Genomic DNA, 16,866 nt, shown 5'->3' with positions numbered 1-16,866 from the left:
TCCAGGAAAAACATCAGTGTCAGATTGATATTCTGCAAAAGGTACAGGGATTGGACTGCTGAGGACTGGAGTAAAGTCATTTTCTCTGATGAATCCCCTTTCCGATTGTTTGGGGCATCCGGAAAAAAGCTTGTCCGGAGAAGACAAGGTGAGCGTTACCATCAGTCCTGTGTCATGCCAACAGTAAAGCATCCTGAGACCATTCATGTGTGGGGTTGCTTCTCAGCCAAGGAAGTGGGCTCACTCACAATTTTGCCTAAGAACACAGCCATGAATAAAGAATGGTACCAACACATCCTCCGAGAGGAACTTCTCCCAACCATCCAGGAACAGTTTGGTGACGAACAATGCCTTTTCCAGCATGAGGGAGCACCTTGCCATACGATAAAAGTAATAACTAAGTGGCTCGGGGAACAAAACATCGATATTTTGGGTCCATGGCCAGGAAACTCCCCAGACCTTAATCCCATTGAGAACTTGTGGTCAATCCTCAAGAGGCAGGTGGACAAACAACAACCCACAAATTCTGACAAACTTCAAGCATTGATTATGCAAGAATGGGCTGCCATCAGTCAAGATGTGGCCCAGAAGTTTTGACAGCATGCCAGGGCGGATTGCAGAGGTCTTGAAAAAGATTTGTCAACACTGCACATATTGACTCTTTGCATCAACTTGATGTAATTGTCAATAAAAGCCTTTGACACTTATGAAATGCTTGTAATTATACTTCAGTATTACATAGTACATCTGACAAAAATATCTAAAGACACTGAAGCTGCAAACTTTGTGGAAATTAATATTTGTGTCATTCTCAAAGCTTTTGGCCACGACTGTACAGTCTATATGTCACGACTTCCGCCGAAGTTGGCTCCCCTGCCTGTTCGGGTGGTGCTCGGCGGTCGTCGTCACCGTCCTACTAGCCGCTACCGATCCCTTTTTCGTTTGTCTGTTGGTTTTGTCTTATTAGTTTCACCTGTGTGTATTTTGGTTTAATTAGCTTCCCTATATGTAGTAGTTTGACCCGCCCTTGTTTTGTGCGGGATTGTCTTTTGTTACGTGTGTACATTTTAGGTCGTGGTGTATTTTGTTTTCTATACTGGACACCCTGTGGTTTTGGGTTGTCTGGTATAGTGTCCTGGTGTCCTGGTACAGTGTTATTGGGCTTATCAGTTTGGTGTGCAATAGTAAAGCACTTTACTCCGTTACTCTCTCTCTGCGTCTGATTCCTGCACACACACCTAGTCCCGCGTGACACTATAGTTAAAAACATAGATGAACCATGATCACGTATATCCTACCAACGGGACATTAAAAACTGTAATATCTTATTTTTCACAGAGTTGGAGCGGAACGACGACATGAATAACACACAGATGGGGTGTTTTATGCTTTTCGGCAGGATAGTACAGCGGCCTCTGGTAAGACAAGGGGTGGCGGTCTATGTATATTGTAAACAACAGCTGGTGCACTAAATCTAAGGAAGTTTCTAGGTTTTGCTCGCCTGAGGTAGAGTATCTCATGATAATCTGTAGACCACACTATTTACCAAAATATGTTTTATCTATATTCTTCGTAGCTGTCTATTTACCACCACGAACCGATGCTGGCACTAAGACCGCACTCAATGAGCTGTATACGACCATAAGCAAACAGGAAAACGCTCATCCAGAGGCGGCGCTCCTAGTGGGCGGGGACTTTAATGCAGGGAAACATATCCGTTTTACCTCATTTATACCATCATGTTAAATGTGCAACCAGAGGGAAAAAAACTAGACCATCTTTACTCCACATACAGAGACACGTACAAAGCTCTCCCTCGCCCTCCATTTGGCAAATCAGACCATAATTCTATCCTCCTGATTCCTGCATACAAGCAAAGACTAAAGCAGAAAGCACCAGTGACCTGATCAATAAAAAAGTGGTCAGATGAAGCACATGCTAAGAAACAGGACTGTTTTGTTAGAACTGGAATATGTTCCGGGATTCTTCCGATGGCATTGAGGAGTACACCACATCAGTCACTGGCTTCATCAATAAGTGCATCGATGATGTTGTCCCCACAGTGACCGTACGTATATACCCCAACTAAAGCCATGGATGACAGGCAACATCCGCACTGAGCTAAAGGGTAGAGCTGCCGCTTTCAAAGAGCGGGGTCTAACCCGGAAACTTATAAGAAATCCCGCTATGCCCTCAGACGAACCATCAAACAGGCAAAGCGTCAATACATGACTAAGATTGAATCGTACTACACCGGCTCCGATGCTCGTCGGATGTGACAGGGCTTGCAGACTATTACCAACTACAAAGGGAAGCACAGCCACGAGCTGCCCAGTGACACAAGCCTACCAGATGAAATTACTTCTATGCTCGCTTCGAGGCAAGTAACACTGAAACATGTACTCCGAGCATGCCCTGACCAACTGGCAAGTGTCTTCACTGACATTTTCAACCTGTCCCTGACTGAGTCTGGGATACCAACATGTTTCAAGCAGACCACCATAGGTCCTTTACCCAAGAACACTAAGGTAATCTGCCTAAATGACTACCGACCCGTAGCACTCACATCTGTAGCCATGAAGTGCTTTGAAAGGCTGGTCATAGCTCACATCATTATCCCTGAAATCCTAGACCCACTCCAATTTGCATACTGCCCCAACAGATCCACAGATGATGCAATCTCTATTGCACTCCACACTGCCCTTTCCCACTCCACACTGCCCTTTCCCACCTGGACAAAAGGAACACCTATGTGAGAATGCTATTCATTGACTAAAGCTCACAACATACTGCCCTCAAAGCTCATCACCAAGCTAAGGACTCTGGGACTAAACACCTCCCTCTGCAACTGGATCCCGGACTTCCTGACAGGCAACCCCCAAGTGGTAAGGGTAGGTAACAACACGTCACGCTGATCCTCAACACAGGGGCCCCTCAGGGGTGCGTGCTCAGCCCCCTCCTGTACTCCCTCTTCACTCATGACTGCACGACTCCAACACCATCATCAAGTTTGCCGATGACACAGCAGTGGTAGGCCTGATCACCGACAACGATGACACAGCCTATAGGGAGGAGGTCAGAGACCTGGCCGTGTGGTTCCAGGACCACAACCTCTCCCTCAACGTGATCAAGACAAATGAGATGATTGTGGACTATAGGAAAGGAGGACCGAGCACGCCCCTGTTCACATTAATGGGACTGTCGTGGAGCAGGTTGAGAGCTTTAAGTTCCTTGGTGTCCACATCACCAACAAACTATCATGGTCCAAACACACCAAAACAGTTGTGAAGAGGGCTCGACCACTCCTATTCCCCCTCAGGAGACTGAAAAGATTTGGCATGGGTCCTCAGATCCTCAAAAGGTTCTACGGCTGCACCATCGAGAGCATCCTGACTGGTTGGATCACTGCACTACAGAATTGTCAAAGACTCCAGCCACCCTAGTCATAGACTGTTTTCTCTGCTCCCGCACTGCAAGAGGTACCGGAGTGCCAAGTTTAGGTCCAAAAGGATTCTTAACAGCTTCTACCCACAAGCCATAAGACTCCGGAACAGCTAATCAAAGGGCTACCCAGACATCTCTTTTACGCTTCTGTTTTTTATCTATGCATAGTCACTTTAACTCTACCTACATGTACATATTACTTCAATTACCTCGACTAACCGGTGGCCCCGCACATTGACTCTGTACCAGTACCCCCTGTATATAGCCTGCACATTGACTCTGTACCAGTACCCCCTGTATATAGCCTGCACATTGACTCTGTACCAGTACCCCATGTATATAGCCTGCACATTGACTCTGTACCAGTACCCCCTGTATATAGCCTGCACATTGACTCTGTACCAGTACCCCCTGTATATAGCCTGCACATTTACTCTGTACCAGTACCCCCTGTATATAGCCTGCACATTTACTCTGTACCAGTACCCCATGTATATAGCCTGCACATTTACTCTGTACCAGTACCCCATGTATATAGCCTCGCTATTGTTATTTTACTGCTGCTGTTTATTTATTTGTTACTTTTATTTTCAATGTTTTACTTATCTATTTTTTACTTAACACTTATTTTTCATAAAACTGCATTGTTGGTTAAATACTTGTAAGTAAGCATTTCACTGTATTCGGAACATGTGACAAATACAATTTGATTTGATATGTCCATAAAACATTCCCCTCCAAAACTAACCATATTTGGGTGAGTATTTTTCACCCCACTTTAGCTGAGAAAGGTAGAAAAGTGTTCTCCCTACAGCCCAATATTGTCAGTATACCAGTGTCAACATTGTATTTTTTTCATTATAAACATTATTCATTTAAAAAATATATATTATTTGTAATTTTTTTTTAGAAATTACTTATTGCATTTTCTTGTTGGCACAATAAAAGTGGCCATTGATTAAAATGCAATATCACATTGCAATGAGTTATCCTCATTGCAATGTTTTGAAATGTAGGCTTTTATTTTTGAAGGTTTCCTCATTACCATACACAAGTCACGTCAACGTTTGTGCTGCTGGCAGGATACTAGTTCATCTCGCGACCAGACTTTGTAGTGGGGACAATCATAACCGTCTTGATTTGGAATATTTCCATTTTTATTTCGTTTTTACAAGGAATTGCTTTATCTTATTATTCGTTTGGTTTATTGTAAAAAATCTCAATGATGGCCTGCTCCGGTTTCACCTGCTCCAAGCACTCCCTCTGTGCGCTCAATATCCTTTATGTTGTGAGTATGCGATTCCAGAATTGACCATATGGAGTATTACTAAGCTATACTGTAACAGGTTTTGGGCGTTGGTTCGGTAGCCTATATGACGTTTTTTATGCGGTCTGTGCGGGTGTGTAAGAAACATTGTTGCGGTACAGCCTGTTTTAAAAATACATTGGGTCAGACCAGGCTCTGCTGCTATAAATAATTAAAACTGAACCTTTGTCTTGAATACGATTTGCGTCTCCTGTTTGACAAAGGCAACCTCAGCACGTAAAAATATTAGGATTTATATTCAGTATTTAGGCAACTGAATATTTAAAATGCCCTATATATATTATTTCCTCTCTCTATTTCCTATCTCGTTTCCTCTCTTGAGTCCTGACACTTTCCGATGCAAGGGTGTATCCTATCTGTGTTCAGCTCTAACCATTCCTGATATCTCTTATCAAGTGGTTGTTACTGAAAACAACATTATATGGGACATAGGGTGTGTGTAGACTCCATAGCATTCCAATACAAACCCTCAACATAGGGCCTCAAATGTTCACAACACCACCCAATGTTTTGCAGGAGTGCTTGTGGCATCAAAACAGACCACAGTGGTGACCTATATTTAAACTGAATATACATTTACAGGCATATAAATGTTTTAATGATAGAAAATTATGTTCCACTTTTGACTGTTGCTTCTTCTATTTCCAGGGGCGCAAATTTCACTGGGGACATTGCGCCCCTGTCTATTTCTAAAAGCACACAGTCTTGAGGTGTAGCTTGTGTCCTTCTGACAGGTTATACCACTGCAATAACATCACTCACTTTGTTTTATTACATATCATACATAACCTGTAACCCTATCTGATAGTTTCCGGTCAATGTCCACGCTCACTTTCTCTCTCGCTCTCTCTCTCTGTCTCTCTCTCTCTCTCTCTCTCTCTCTCTCTCTCTCTCTCTCTCTCTCTCTGCTCTCTCTCTTTTGCTCTCTCTCTCTCTCTCTCTCTCTCTCTCTCTCTTACACACACACACACACACACACACACACACACACACACACACACACACACACACACACACACACACACACACACACACACACACATACACACACACACACACACACACCGGCACAGTGCAGTTTTTACTAATATTAATACTTATGTCATGCAATAAAATGCTAATTAATTACTTAAAAATCATACAATGTGATTATCTGGATTTTGGTTTTTGATTCCGTCTCTCACAGTTGAAGTGTACCTATGATAAAAAATTACAGATCTCTACATGCTTTGTAAGTAGGAAAACCTGCAAAATCGTCAGTGTATCAAATACTTGTTCTCCCCACTGTATCTGTTGTTTAGGGTCATCTTGGCTGTCTGTCTCTGTTTTTGTGTCTGCGCCTGCCTGTCTATTTATCCGTCTTTCTGTCGGTCCGTCTATCCGTCCCTCCCTCTCTAGTTGGTGAGTCTGCTGATGATCGGCATCGCTGCGTGGGGGAAGTGGTTCGGCCTGGTGTCCAGCTTCCAGGTGGTGGGCGGAGTTATTGGAGTAGGCGTTTTCCTGTTCTTCGTGGCGTTGGTCGGCCTCATTGGGGCCGTGAAGCACCACCAGGTCCTACTCTTCTTCGTATCCTAACCTTCCACCAAGGCAGACTTGACCTGACCCAAGACCCAAGTGAATTTGGGGTCTAGAATTTGAATTATGGCTTGAGTTCAGGTTTGGGGTCAAGTTTCAGGTCAAGTAGATTGAGGCCTTGGGTAGGCTATGTGTTAAATTCAAATGAACTGAAGTTTCAATAAGCTTTTCCAATAGCTTCAGCAGCTCGCCAAAAGGGATCGTCTGAAAGAGACAATCCTCTCCACGTTGTCCTTTACCTTCACCCGCTGTGCTTTATTTCAATAAGACTCATAGCCCCTTGTGGTATATCCACTAGTTGTTTTCCAGGCTGTGCTGATATCTTACCCCTCCCTACCCTACTGTATGTTGTGGAAAAATCCCTGCTGATTTTCCATTCATGCATGGCATGCACACGCAATAACATCTGTGAGACCAGGTCTAGTATCGTATTGCACATTGTAGTCAGCCTGCGTAGACACTGCCGACCCCTGCTTCTGGATAGTCATCGGGGCATAATACCGACTGGCTTTCAGTCATTATTACAGTGTTATTATTACATTATTATAGTATTAATCTATAATATTCCATATTACTAATACAGAAGTTTAGAGAAATAAAACAGTTGACTGTTGAAAATAAGTAACCTTTGCCTTCGGAAGTGTGACCAACTGGTTCAAAACTACAAAAGCTCTGTGTTGAGAATGTGTGTATTGGAGTGTTGTTCCTTGACAGTGGAGCCCAGTATATGATCATCCTCTTCATGGTGTTCATCGTCCAGTTCTCTGTCTCCAGCGCCTGTCTGGCCATCAACAAGGATCAGCAGGTAGGAACACAAACTCCTGTCAATCACAACAACATTCCTTTCAGTTCTATAGGAACAAAAACAACTTTTCAGACAAATCACAGAAATCTTGTGATTCAATTCTAGATAGATACAGAGACAACATATGCTAATGAATCATGATGTGTCTGTTATTGGTTAATGTTGTGGTGAAATCTCAGATCTAGAGACCTCCCATGTCTCGGCACTACGGTGTGTTCCGGTTCCATGCGCTATGGAGTACCTTTCAAAATCACTATTTCGGGCCTCCCGGGTGGCGCAGTGGTTAAGGGCTGTGCCATCAGAGTCCCTGGGTTCGCGTCCAGGCTCTGTCGTAACCGGCCGCGACCGGGAGGTCCATGGGGCGACGCACAATTGGCCTAGCGTCGTCCGGGTTAGGGAGGGATTGGTCGGTAGGGATCTCCTTGTCTCATCACGCACCAGCGACTCCTGTGGCGGGCCGGGCGCAGTGCGCGCTAGCCAAGGTTGCCAGGTGCACGATGTAGCCTCCGACACATTGGTGTGGCTGGCTTCCGGGTTGGACGCGCGCTGTGTTAAGAAGCAGTACGGCTGGTTGGATTGTGTATCGGAGGACGCATGACATTCAGCCTTCGTCTCTCCCGAGCCCGTACGGGAGTTGTAGCAATGAGACAAGATAGTAGCTACTACAACAATTGGATACCACGAAATTGGGGAGAAAAAGGGGTAAAAAATTTTTTTTTAAATAAAATAAAAAAAACATTTTCACTATTTCATTCAGACTTAACTCCATCTGGTTAAAGAACAGCAGACTACCTTAGTAGTCTGGTCCTGTGTATACAGGCATTGTAATGCACCTAATGTATATGTAAATGGGTGTATCTATGGTGGTCAGTGCTTGCTGTTGTACCCCTGTTTTAGGAACAACTGTTGGAGGTGGGATGGAACAACTCTCACACCACCCAGAGAGACGTAGAGAAGAGTCTCAACTGCTGTGGCTTCTACCACGTAGACAACAACGGGACCTGTGACGCTGTAAGCATTAACAAATGAACTCTCTGGTGCACTGAATCTGAATGTCTTTGACCTCTCCATCACAGGTCACAAGCTCTGTTGGTACATATCAAGATGTATCATTACAACGAATGGGATTGTCTAAAAAACGTGTGTTTACCCATACATCTGTGTTGATATGGCTCTGATATTTTTAGCAAACTGGTTCTGATGATGTCAGCTGCTGTATATTCAGTACTGTGACTGTGAAGCCATTTTCCTGACTACCTGGTCTGTGTGGTGTTTCTGTGTCCCTCTACAGGCCTGTTTCCCCAACCACTCCTGTTCACCGTGTGCTGAGCACATCCAGGCGCATGCAGGAGAGGTGCTGCGCTTCGTGGGCGGGATAGGCCTCTTCTTCAGCTTCACTGAGGTGAGATCTCCCTTTATATACAGTCAGAGAATGGTCTGGGGTCTCAATCAAGCATTCAATCAATTGAACTTAATGACTTACAGTAAACTGCAGTTTATAAAATCTAATAGGGAATGAAAATGTATATTTACAGTATATGATCTGTTATTTGTAGGGTCAGTATGATAAAACTGGGCTCAGTAATGTTTATTCTTTATTCCTGCTTCAGATCCTGGGGGTGTGGCTAACGTATCAATACAGGAACCAGAAAGACCCTCGAGCCAATCCCAGTGCCTTCCTGTAACTGCTGGCAACTGCTGGCTCTGCGCCCTGCCCCCCTCACCCCACATCCTGGAAGTGGCTAGCCCTCCTCCTGGAGAGCTACTGGATGTGCAGGCTTTTTCTCCAGCCCTACTCTAACTAACACTAACACAGCTGATTCTAAACAAATGAGTTGCTCATCGGGACCATTTTCAGCTGAATCGTTTGTGTTAGTTAAAGTGGGGCCGAAGCAAAAGCCTGCAGTAGCTCTCCTGGTGGAGGTGGGTTTGCCGCCTGTTTTAGGGGCTGTGTTTGTAGATAAGCGAGTGACTTGTGTGTGTTTTCACCAGCTGAGCGAAGCGGCAGGCCTTTGTGTGGTGTTTCATAAAGGTGTGTGTCTGGAAAATAACTGGGTCGCGTTCATTAGGGCACTAAACAGGAGAAAACTGACTGAGACAGGAGGAACTACATTTTCATTTACATTTTCAGTTGCAAAATGTTTTCTGTTGTGTGCCCTAAAGAACACGACCCGGCTGTATATTAAAATGCTGCATGAGTCTATTACCCTAATAGGACACCTGAAGCCACTCCCAATCCCAATCATATCCTGTATTTAACCTCTCATACGTATATGGCTCTGCTTCCGATGACAAATCTCTTGGAATCAACGTTTTCAGAGAATACATTTGATATTTGATACACCCTTGATGGGCAAGCGTTCAGTATGCTCAGACCAGTATTAGAGCATGTGAACTGTGATGTTGTGACTACTGAATGACTCCTGTATTACAAACAATGACTGACATAATGAAGAACAGTTTGTATTATTTTGAGCGCATGGCGATTGAAGACATCATTGAATATTTGTACATTTGATTTTAACACTCAATAACAGGACTGTAGCGCGCTGTTGACAGTTGTGTGCTGTAACTACATAACTACAGCTATTTAAGCAGCTTGTTGTTGCCTTTACTTCACATCATCATGCTACACAGTATTCAACAAAGAAGTTGTTCTTTATGTGTATTTCTGTGTAAACATTCCTAATGATTAGAAATCTGCTAAACCGAATGCATTAATGTAAGAGTCAGTAGCTTATGCCGTCTGAATATCAACACTATGTAATTCTGGGGAAGACTGACCTGAAAACACATATGATCCACTTTGTTCTGCTGATAGTGTTACAAAGCCTGGCAGTCGATTGTGTGCTGCTGCATCATGTCTCTGCTAGGATGTGCTGCTGCATCATGTCTCTCCTAGGATGTGCTGCTGCATCATGTCTCTGCTAGGATGTGCTGCTGCATCATGTCTCTGCTAGGATGTGCTGCTGCATCATGTCTCTGCTATGTCTCTGCTAGGATGTGCTGCTGCATCATGCTATCATGTCTCTGCTAGGATGTGCTGCTGCATCATGCTCTCATGCTAGGATGTGCTGCTGCATCATGCTGCTAGGATGTGCTGCTGCATCATGTCTCTGCTAGGATGTGCTGCTGCAGCATGTCTCTGCTAGGATGTGCTGCTGCATCGTGTCTCTGCTAGGATGTGCTGCTGCATCATGTCTGCTAGGATGTGCTGCTGCATCATGTCTCTGCTAGGATGTGCTGCTGCATCATGTCTCTGCTAGGATGTGCTGCTGTATCATGTCTCTGCTAGGATGTGCTGCTGCATCATGTCTCTGCTAGTATGTGCTGCTGCATCATGTCTCTGCTAGGATGTGCTGCTGCATCATGTCTCTGCTAGGATGTGCTGCTGCATCATGTCTCTGCTAGGATGTGCTGCTGCATCATGTCTCTGCTAGGATGTGCTGCTGCATCGTGTCTCTGCTAGGATGTGCTGTTGCATCATGTCTCTGCTAGGATGTGCTGCTGCATCATGTCTCTGCTAGGATGTGCTGCTGTATCATGCTCATGTCTCTCCTGGGATGTGCTGCTGCTATGTGCTGCTGCATCATGTCTCTCCTGGGATGTGCTGCTGCATCATGTGCTAGGATGTGCTGCTGCATCATGTCTCTGCTAGGATGTGCTGCTGCATCATGTCTCTGCTAGGATGTGCTGCTGCATCAGGATGTGCTGCTGCATCGTCTGCTAGGATGTGCTGCTGCATCATGTCTCTGCTAGTATGTGCTGCTGCATCTGCTGCTAGGATGTGCTGCTATGTGCTGCTGCATCATGTCTCTGCTAGGATGTGCTGCTGCATCATGTCTGCTAGGATGTGCTGCTGCATCATGTCTCTGCTAGGATGTGCTGCTGCATCATGTCTCTGCTAGGATGTGCTGCTGCATGTGCTGCTGCATCATGTCTCTGCTAGGATGTGCTGCTCTCTAGGATGTGCTGCTGCATCAGGATGTGCTGCTGCATCATGTCTCTGCTAGGATGTGCTGCTGCATCATGTCTCTGCTAGGATGTGCTGCTGCATCATGTCTCTGCTAGGATGTGCTGCTGCATCATGTCTCTGCTAGGATGTGCTGCTGCATCATGTCTCTGCTAGGATGTGCTGCTGCATCATGTCTCTGCTAGGATGTGCTGCTGCATCATGTCTCTGCTAGGATGTGCTGCTGCATCATGTCTCTGCTAGGATGTGCTGCTGCATCATGTCTCTGCTAGGATGTGCTGCTGCATCATGTCTCTTCTAGGATGTGTTGCTGCATCATGTCTCTGCTTGGATGTGCTGCTGCATCATGTCTCTGCTAGGATGTGCTGCTGCATCATGTCTCTGCTAGGATGTGCTGCTGTATCATGTCTCTGCTAGGATGTGCTGCTGCATCATGTCTCTGCTAGGATGTGCTTCTGCATCATGTCTCTGCTAGGATGTGCTGCTGTATCTAGGATGTGCTGTCTCTGCTAGGATGTGCTGCTGCATCATGTCTCTGCTAGGATGTGCTGCTGTATCATGTCTCTGCTAGGATGTGCTGCTGCATCATGTCTCTGCTAGGATGTGCTGCTGCTACTGATGGTTCTGTGAACTATACCTGAGCCTTTGTACAAGAAATCACAATAAAATGGATATTTTACATCTTTTTCATCCCGTTTCTGTTCTCCTATCAACATTGATAGTAACTCATTTCCCAACGATGCCCAGTCAAGTTGACCAGTCGACATTCACTGGGTTAGTTGTGCTCTGTTTCAATAGAAACACAACCTGTGAAGTTGCAAAATGTTGAGCTCAGCTCACAGCAGGAGCCTAAGCATTTCCAAGAAACTAAAATCAGTTTTGTAAGTAATGCTTTTATTTGCTTTCTGGCATATCATTTGCATAGATTCCCATGAAGAGCAAAGATAATTACTCAGGTCACTGTGTGTGTGTATGTGTGTGTTTTTTTGTTTTTTTAAGAAGGAAGCCCCTTATACAACAAAGGCATTGGTTGAGGTTCGGTAGCCAGGCAACCAGGCTGTGACCGGTTCAGTAACCAGGCAACCAGGAGTGACTCAGGAAAAGTTCTTTCATACCCTCAATGGCCAAGCCCATTCAGGATGTGACCAGGATGTCAGCACTCACTCCCTAGCTACACACATACACATGCACACACACATTCATGCGCACACAGTTTCTGTCTTTTTAATAGCTCTTTTAACTTGAGTCAAAAAATGTAATACTGGTAACTCTGGTTTTACAATAATACACACATAATTTAAGAATTGCACTACATTTAATAAAAATACATCTTAGATGTACAGCAATACATTACAAAGACAGAGTTTCAGGGAAAATCCCCCCAAAATATTTAAATTAGTTTGTGAAAGTGAAGACTAGTTTTTTCCAGTGCTTAGGTTTACATGGTGACAGTATCCCACTGGCTGACTCCTAGGCTCCAGAGATCATTCTGAGAATGTTCAGAAAACCTCTGAAGTCACAGGCCAAAGGTCAACGGGTCACATGCATTGTCAGTGCTTACAACTCAGTCTTCAGCAGCTTCTTGGCCTTCTGCATGTTGCTCAACACTGTAGGGAGAAGGGAAAATGAAGAGTCACTCAAGAGAATTCAAGACTAAGTCGCACAAGAGTCGTTCAAGAGCAGGTTGTTTCTCACAGAGGAGTAATTTGTTGTTGTTGATGATGGCACTAATGGCCAAATGTAATATATTTGAATTATAAAACAATGTCTGGTTACAATTTCTAATACCTTACATTTATAAAACCTTATAAATGTGAATAAATGCTTAAATATTTATAATCTACTAAATACTGATTTATTAACAGTATGTAAACTGTTAGTATGCAATCAAACATTCAAGAGGGAGATAAGATCAAGTTGTACTCACAGAGTTGGGTGTCAGAAGGCTCATAGGCGTACATGCGGTTGGAGTAGCGTCCTGTGATGTCAGCTCTCACTGTCATAGAGGGATCTGAGGGGAGAGAAAGAGAGAGAGGGGGGAGGGGGAGAGAGAGTGAGCGAGAGAGAACTATTGATTCAAATCTGGCACTTTTGTTTGATGCCATCAAAGACAAAGTATTGACATTTGTTAGCATGTAATGCTGCATGGAAAACGTGGCCTCATCACTCACCGACAAAGATGATTCTGGGGACATACTGGCCATCAGGGGAGAGATGCTTGTCTGTGGTTTCATACTGATAACACAGGGAGAGAAACACAACGTCATTATTTATGTCTTTCTAGATACTAAATGTCTGTTTAAAAAACTAAAACAAAAGTAAAAGTAAAATATGAATACAAAAAAGTATATATACTATAAAGTAAAATCATAAAATAGATCAAAAGATAATTCATGTATGTATTGTGCTTGGCATGATTCTAGTAACGTTTTCCAAAGTCTGAATTTAAAACTCACCACCAGATTGAGAATGATGAAGTCTTCATCAAGTACCTTCTGGATGTCCTTGTCTTCAGCGAAGGCCTTCTTCATGGCTGGATACACGAAAGAGATCATGAAATAAATGATGGAAAACATTATATTGACTTAAGAGATCTCCATCTATTAACAGTTGAGTAACATACTAGGATAGATAACACCTTGGAGATATATAACACCTTGGTAAACAGAGTCCTGTTTGTTCTATTACGAGTTTGATAATTATTGTTTAAACAAGTCCTGGCATCTAATACAACTGAATGATGCATCACAATTTGGGAGAATGCCAGGATGCATAACTAGCCAAGGGAGGGACTTTGACCTGACGTCTGTTCAGGAAAGTGCAATAAAGTGGCAGTTTTTTTGCTGTAGGTCAGGGGTTAGAGGTCAGGGGTTAGAGATCAGGGTCTTACATGCGCTGTGGGGACAGTCCTCCAGGTGAAAGATGACCATCAGAGGCTTGTTCCTGTGGAGACAAAGTAGTTCTGGTTACAATAGAATAGAATAGAAAGGAGATGCCAAGAAATGCCTTGAAATGTATTTGCTTTTTTGCGAAGACAACACATCAGTTATCCAGATCTATTATACAGTGGGGCAAAAAAGTTTTTAGTCAGCCACCAATTGTGCAAGTTCTCCCACTTAAAAAGATGAGAGAGGCCTGTAATTTTCATCATAGGTACACTTCAACTATGACAGACAAAATGAGAGAAAAAAATCCAGAAAATCACATTGTAGGATTTTTTATGAATTTATTTGCAAAATATGGTGGAAAATAAGTGTTTGGTCAATAACAAAAGTTTATCTCAATACTTTGTTATATACCCTTTGTTGGCAATGACAGAGGTCAAACGTTTTCTGTAAGTCTTCACAAGGTTTTCACACACTGTTGCTGGTATTTTGGCCCATTCCTCCACGCAGATCTCCTCTAGAGCAGTGATGTTTTGGGACTGTTGCTGGGCAACATGGACTTTCAACTCCCTCCAAAGATTTTCTATGGGGTTGAGATCTGGAGACTGGCTAGGCCACTCCAGGACCTTGAAATGCTTCTTACGAAGCCACTCCTTCGTTGCCCGGGCGGTGTGTTTGGGATCATTGTCATGCTGAAAGACCCAGCCCCGTTTCATCTTCAATGCCCTTGCTGATGGAAGGAGGTTTTCACCCAAAATCTCACGATACATGGCCCCATATGAATGGGGTCTTTCCTTTACACGGATCAGTCGTCCTGGTCCCTTTGCAGAAAAACAGCCCCAAAGCGTGATGTTTCCACCCCCATGCTTCACAGTAGGTATGGTGTTCTTTGGATGCAACTCAGCATTCTTTGTCCTCCAAACACGACGAGTTGAGTTTTTACCAAAAAGTTATATTTTGGTTTCATCTGACCATATGACATTCTCCCAGTCTTCTTCTGGATCATCCAAATGCTCTCTAGCAAACTTCAGACGGGCCTGGACATGTACTGGCTTAAACAGGGGACACGTCTGGCACTGCAGGATTTGAGTCCCTGGCGGCGTAGTGTGTTACTGATGGTAGGCTTTGTTACTTTGGTCCCAGCTCTCTGCAGGTCATTCACTAGGTCCCCCCGTGTGGTTCTGGGATTTTTGCTCACCGTTCTTGTGATCATTTTGACCCCATGGGGTGAGATCTTGTGTGGAGCCCCAGATCGAGGGAGATTATCAGTGGTCTTGTATATATTCCATTTCCTAATAATTGCTCCCACAGTTGATTTCTTCAAACCAAGCTGCTTACCCATTGCAGATTCAGTCTTCCCAGCCTGGTGCAGGTCTACAATTTTGTTTCTGGTGTCCTTTGACAGCTCTTTGGAGTGTGACTGTTTGAGGTTGTGGACAGGTGTCTTTTATACTGATAACAAGTTCAAACAGGTGCCATTAATACAGGTAATGAGTGGAGGACAGAGGAGCCTCTTAAAGAAGAAGTTACAGGTCTGTGAGAGCCAGAAATCTTGCTTGTTTGTAGGTGACCAAATACTTATTTTCCATCATAATTTGCAAATAAATTCATTAAAAATCCTACAATGTGATTTTCTGGATTTTTCCCTCATTTTGTCTATAGTTGAAGTGTACCTATGATGAAAATTACAGGCCTCTCTCATCTTTTTAAGTGGGAGAACTTGCACAATTGGTGGCTGACTAAATACTTTTTTGCCCCACTGTATGTATGTGAAATAACACCCTATTCCCTATTGTGCACCACATAAGAAATAGGATGCCATTTCGCATGTAGTCATAAAGGTTTGTTCACTCACTGTGCCCTGGCCCAGTACAGAGCCTCCTCATAGGTTTGAGCCCAGATCAGCTGATCACCCCAGCCTACAGGAGACCGAAAGGAAGAACAGTGTCAGAATACCTGGGGTCCGCTCAGGAAGGTGCAACATTACAGAACATTCAGGTAGAGATATATTGCGTAGAACAGACATGCCTCCGCTGACATGTAGAATAAGGAATCGTATGTCAGCTCTATTCATTAGATATCTTAGACCACACAGATCAGTGCTTTGAGAATAAGGAAAAAGTGTACTGTACTCTTTAAACCTTTCTTTCATTCATTCAAACACTACACTGTGATAAGCCTTGAAAAATAGTAAGGGGAGGGAGTGTTACCTCTAGAGAGAGTCTGAGGGATCCTCTTCCCCCTCTTGGCAATGTTCTTCTCAGGCTTGGCCAAAGATGAAGACACAGCTACGGCCACAAGGACAAACAACACCGACAGCAGACCTCGGATCATGATTAATACCTTTCTGGAAGGAAACAAGAGTTTATTATTGAGCATCTCAGAGTAGGTAGGAGTGCTGATTGGGGATCATGTTCCCCCTGTCCATATCATTTTAATCATTGTGATCTACAAGTCAAAACTGATCCTATATCAGCACCTCTATTCTGTATCATTGTGAATACAGACCCAGATACCACATGCATGTCACAAAACTGCACAGATAATCTGCTTCTGTCCTCATATTATTATAACTCAAAAGTATAGCTGAGTGGAAACAATAATGAATAACTGCCATGCAGAATTACAAGTAATTGCACATCTATTCAGAGTTGTTCACGTTTTTATAGACTGAAAGAGTCTGGAAAAGTTCACAGCATTTAAGGCACATTTATCAGGAAAAGGATCAGATGGAGGGATAAGGGACAGTGAAGAAAGATTTGTGGTGGAGGGAGAGATATATTTCCTACCTGTTCTCCGTGGCACCTTTGTAAGTCTCCTTTTCTCTGCTGCTACTCGCACTGCCGTGTCCCTTCTC

General features: G+C 43.8%; 2 protein-coding genes across 8 annotated transcripts; one reads left to right on the top strand and one right to left on the bottom strand.

Moving 5' to 3' along the window:
* The first annotated feature begins 4,513 nt into the window (after nt 1-4,513).
* Nucleotides 4,514-11,809, top strand: LOC139392177 (tetraspanin-13-like). 6 transcript variants are annotated; one of them, XR_011629651.1, is made up of 8 exons: nt 4,514-4,732; nt 6,170-6,337; nt 7,071-7,151; nt 8,049-8,162; nt 8,443-8,553; nt 8,762-10,681; nt 10,882-11,573; nt 11,667-11,805. XR_011629651.1 is itself a non-coding variant. In XM_071139955.1 (6 exons), exons 1-6 carry the CDS (start codon nt 4,667-4,669, stop codon nt 8,834-8,836), a joined length of 615 nt encoding a protein of 204 aa, XP_070996056.1. In that variant the 5' UTR covers nt 4,514-4,666; the 3' UTR covers nt 8,837-11,807. The 6 variants fall into 6 exon arrangements, 1 of the variants encoding a protein (XP_070996056.1); XR_011629649.1 differs by having other exon boundaries at nt 8,762-11,074; nt 11,118-11,573; nt 11,667-11,803; XR_011629650.1 differs by having other exon boundaries at nt 8,762-11,062; nt 11,165-11,809.
* A 312-nt stretch (nt 11,810-12,121) lies between these two features.
* LOC139392176 (anterior gradient protein 2 homolog) lies at nt 12,122-16,866 on the bottom strand. Of its 2 annotated transcripts, none has more exons than XM_071139954.1 (8): nt 16,799-16,850; nt 16,220-16,352; nt 15,865-15,928; nt 14,015-14,067; nt 13,581-13,657; nt 13,296-13,359; nt 13,052-13,135; nt 12,122-12,731 (listed from the first exon to the last, which is right to left on the bottom strand). In XM_071139954.1, the coding sequence occupies exons 2-8, from the start codon at nt 16,341-16,343 to the stop codon at nt 12,682-12,684; spliced, it is 516 nt and encodes a 171-aa protein (XP_070996055.1). In that variant the 5' UTR covers nt 16,344-16,352; nt 16,799-16,850; the 3' UTR covers nt 12,122-12,681. The 2 variants fall into 2 exon arrangements, with proteins under 2 accessions (XP_070996055.1, XP_070996054.1); XM_071139953.1 differs by having other exon boundaries at nt 12,123-12,731; nt 16,220-16,356; nt 16,799-16,866.

This window comes from Oncorhynchus clarkii, chromosome 32 (genome assembly GCF_045791955.1).
Source record: "Oncorhynchus clarkii lewisi isolate Uvic-CL-2024 chromosome 32, UVic_Ocla_1.0, whole genome shotgun sequence".
Lineage (NCBI taxonomy): Eukaryota > Metazoa > Chordata > Actinopteri > Salmoniformes > Salmonidae > Oncorhynchus > Oncorhynchus clarkii.
The sequence above is the reverse complement of the archived record's forward strand: the minus strand, read 5'-3'. Positions and strand labels throughout refer to the sequence as shown.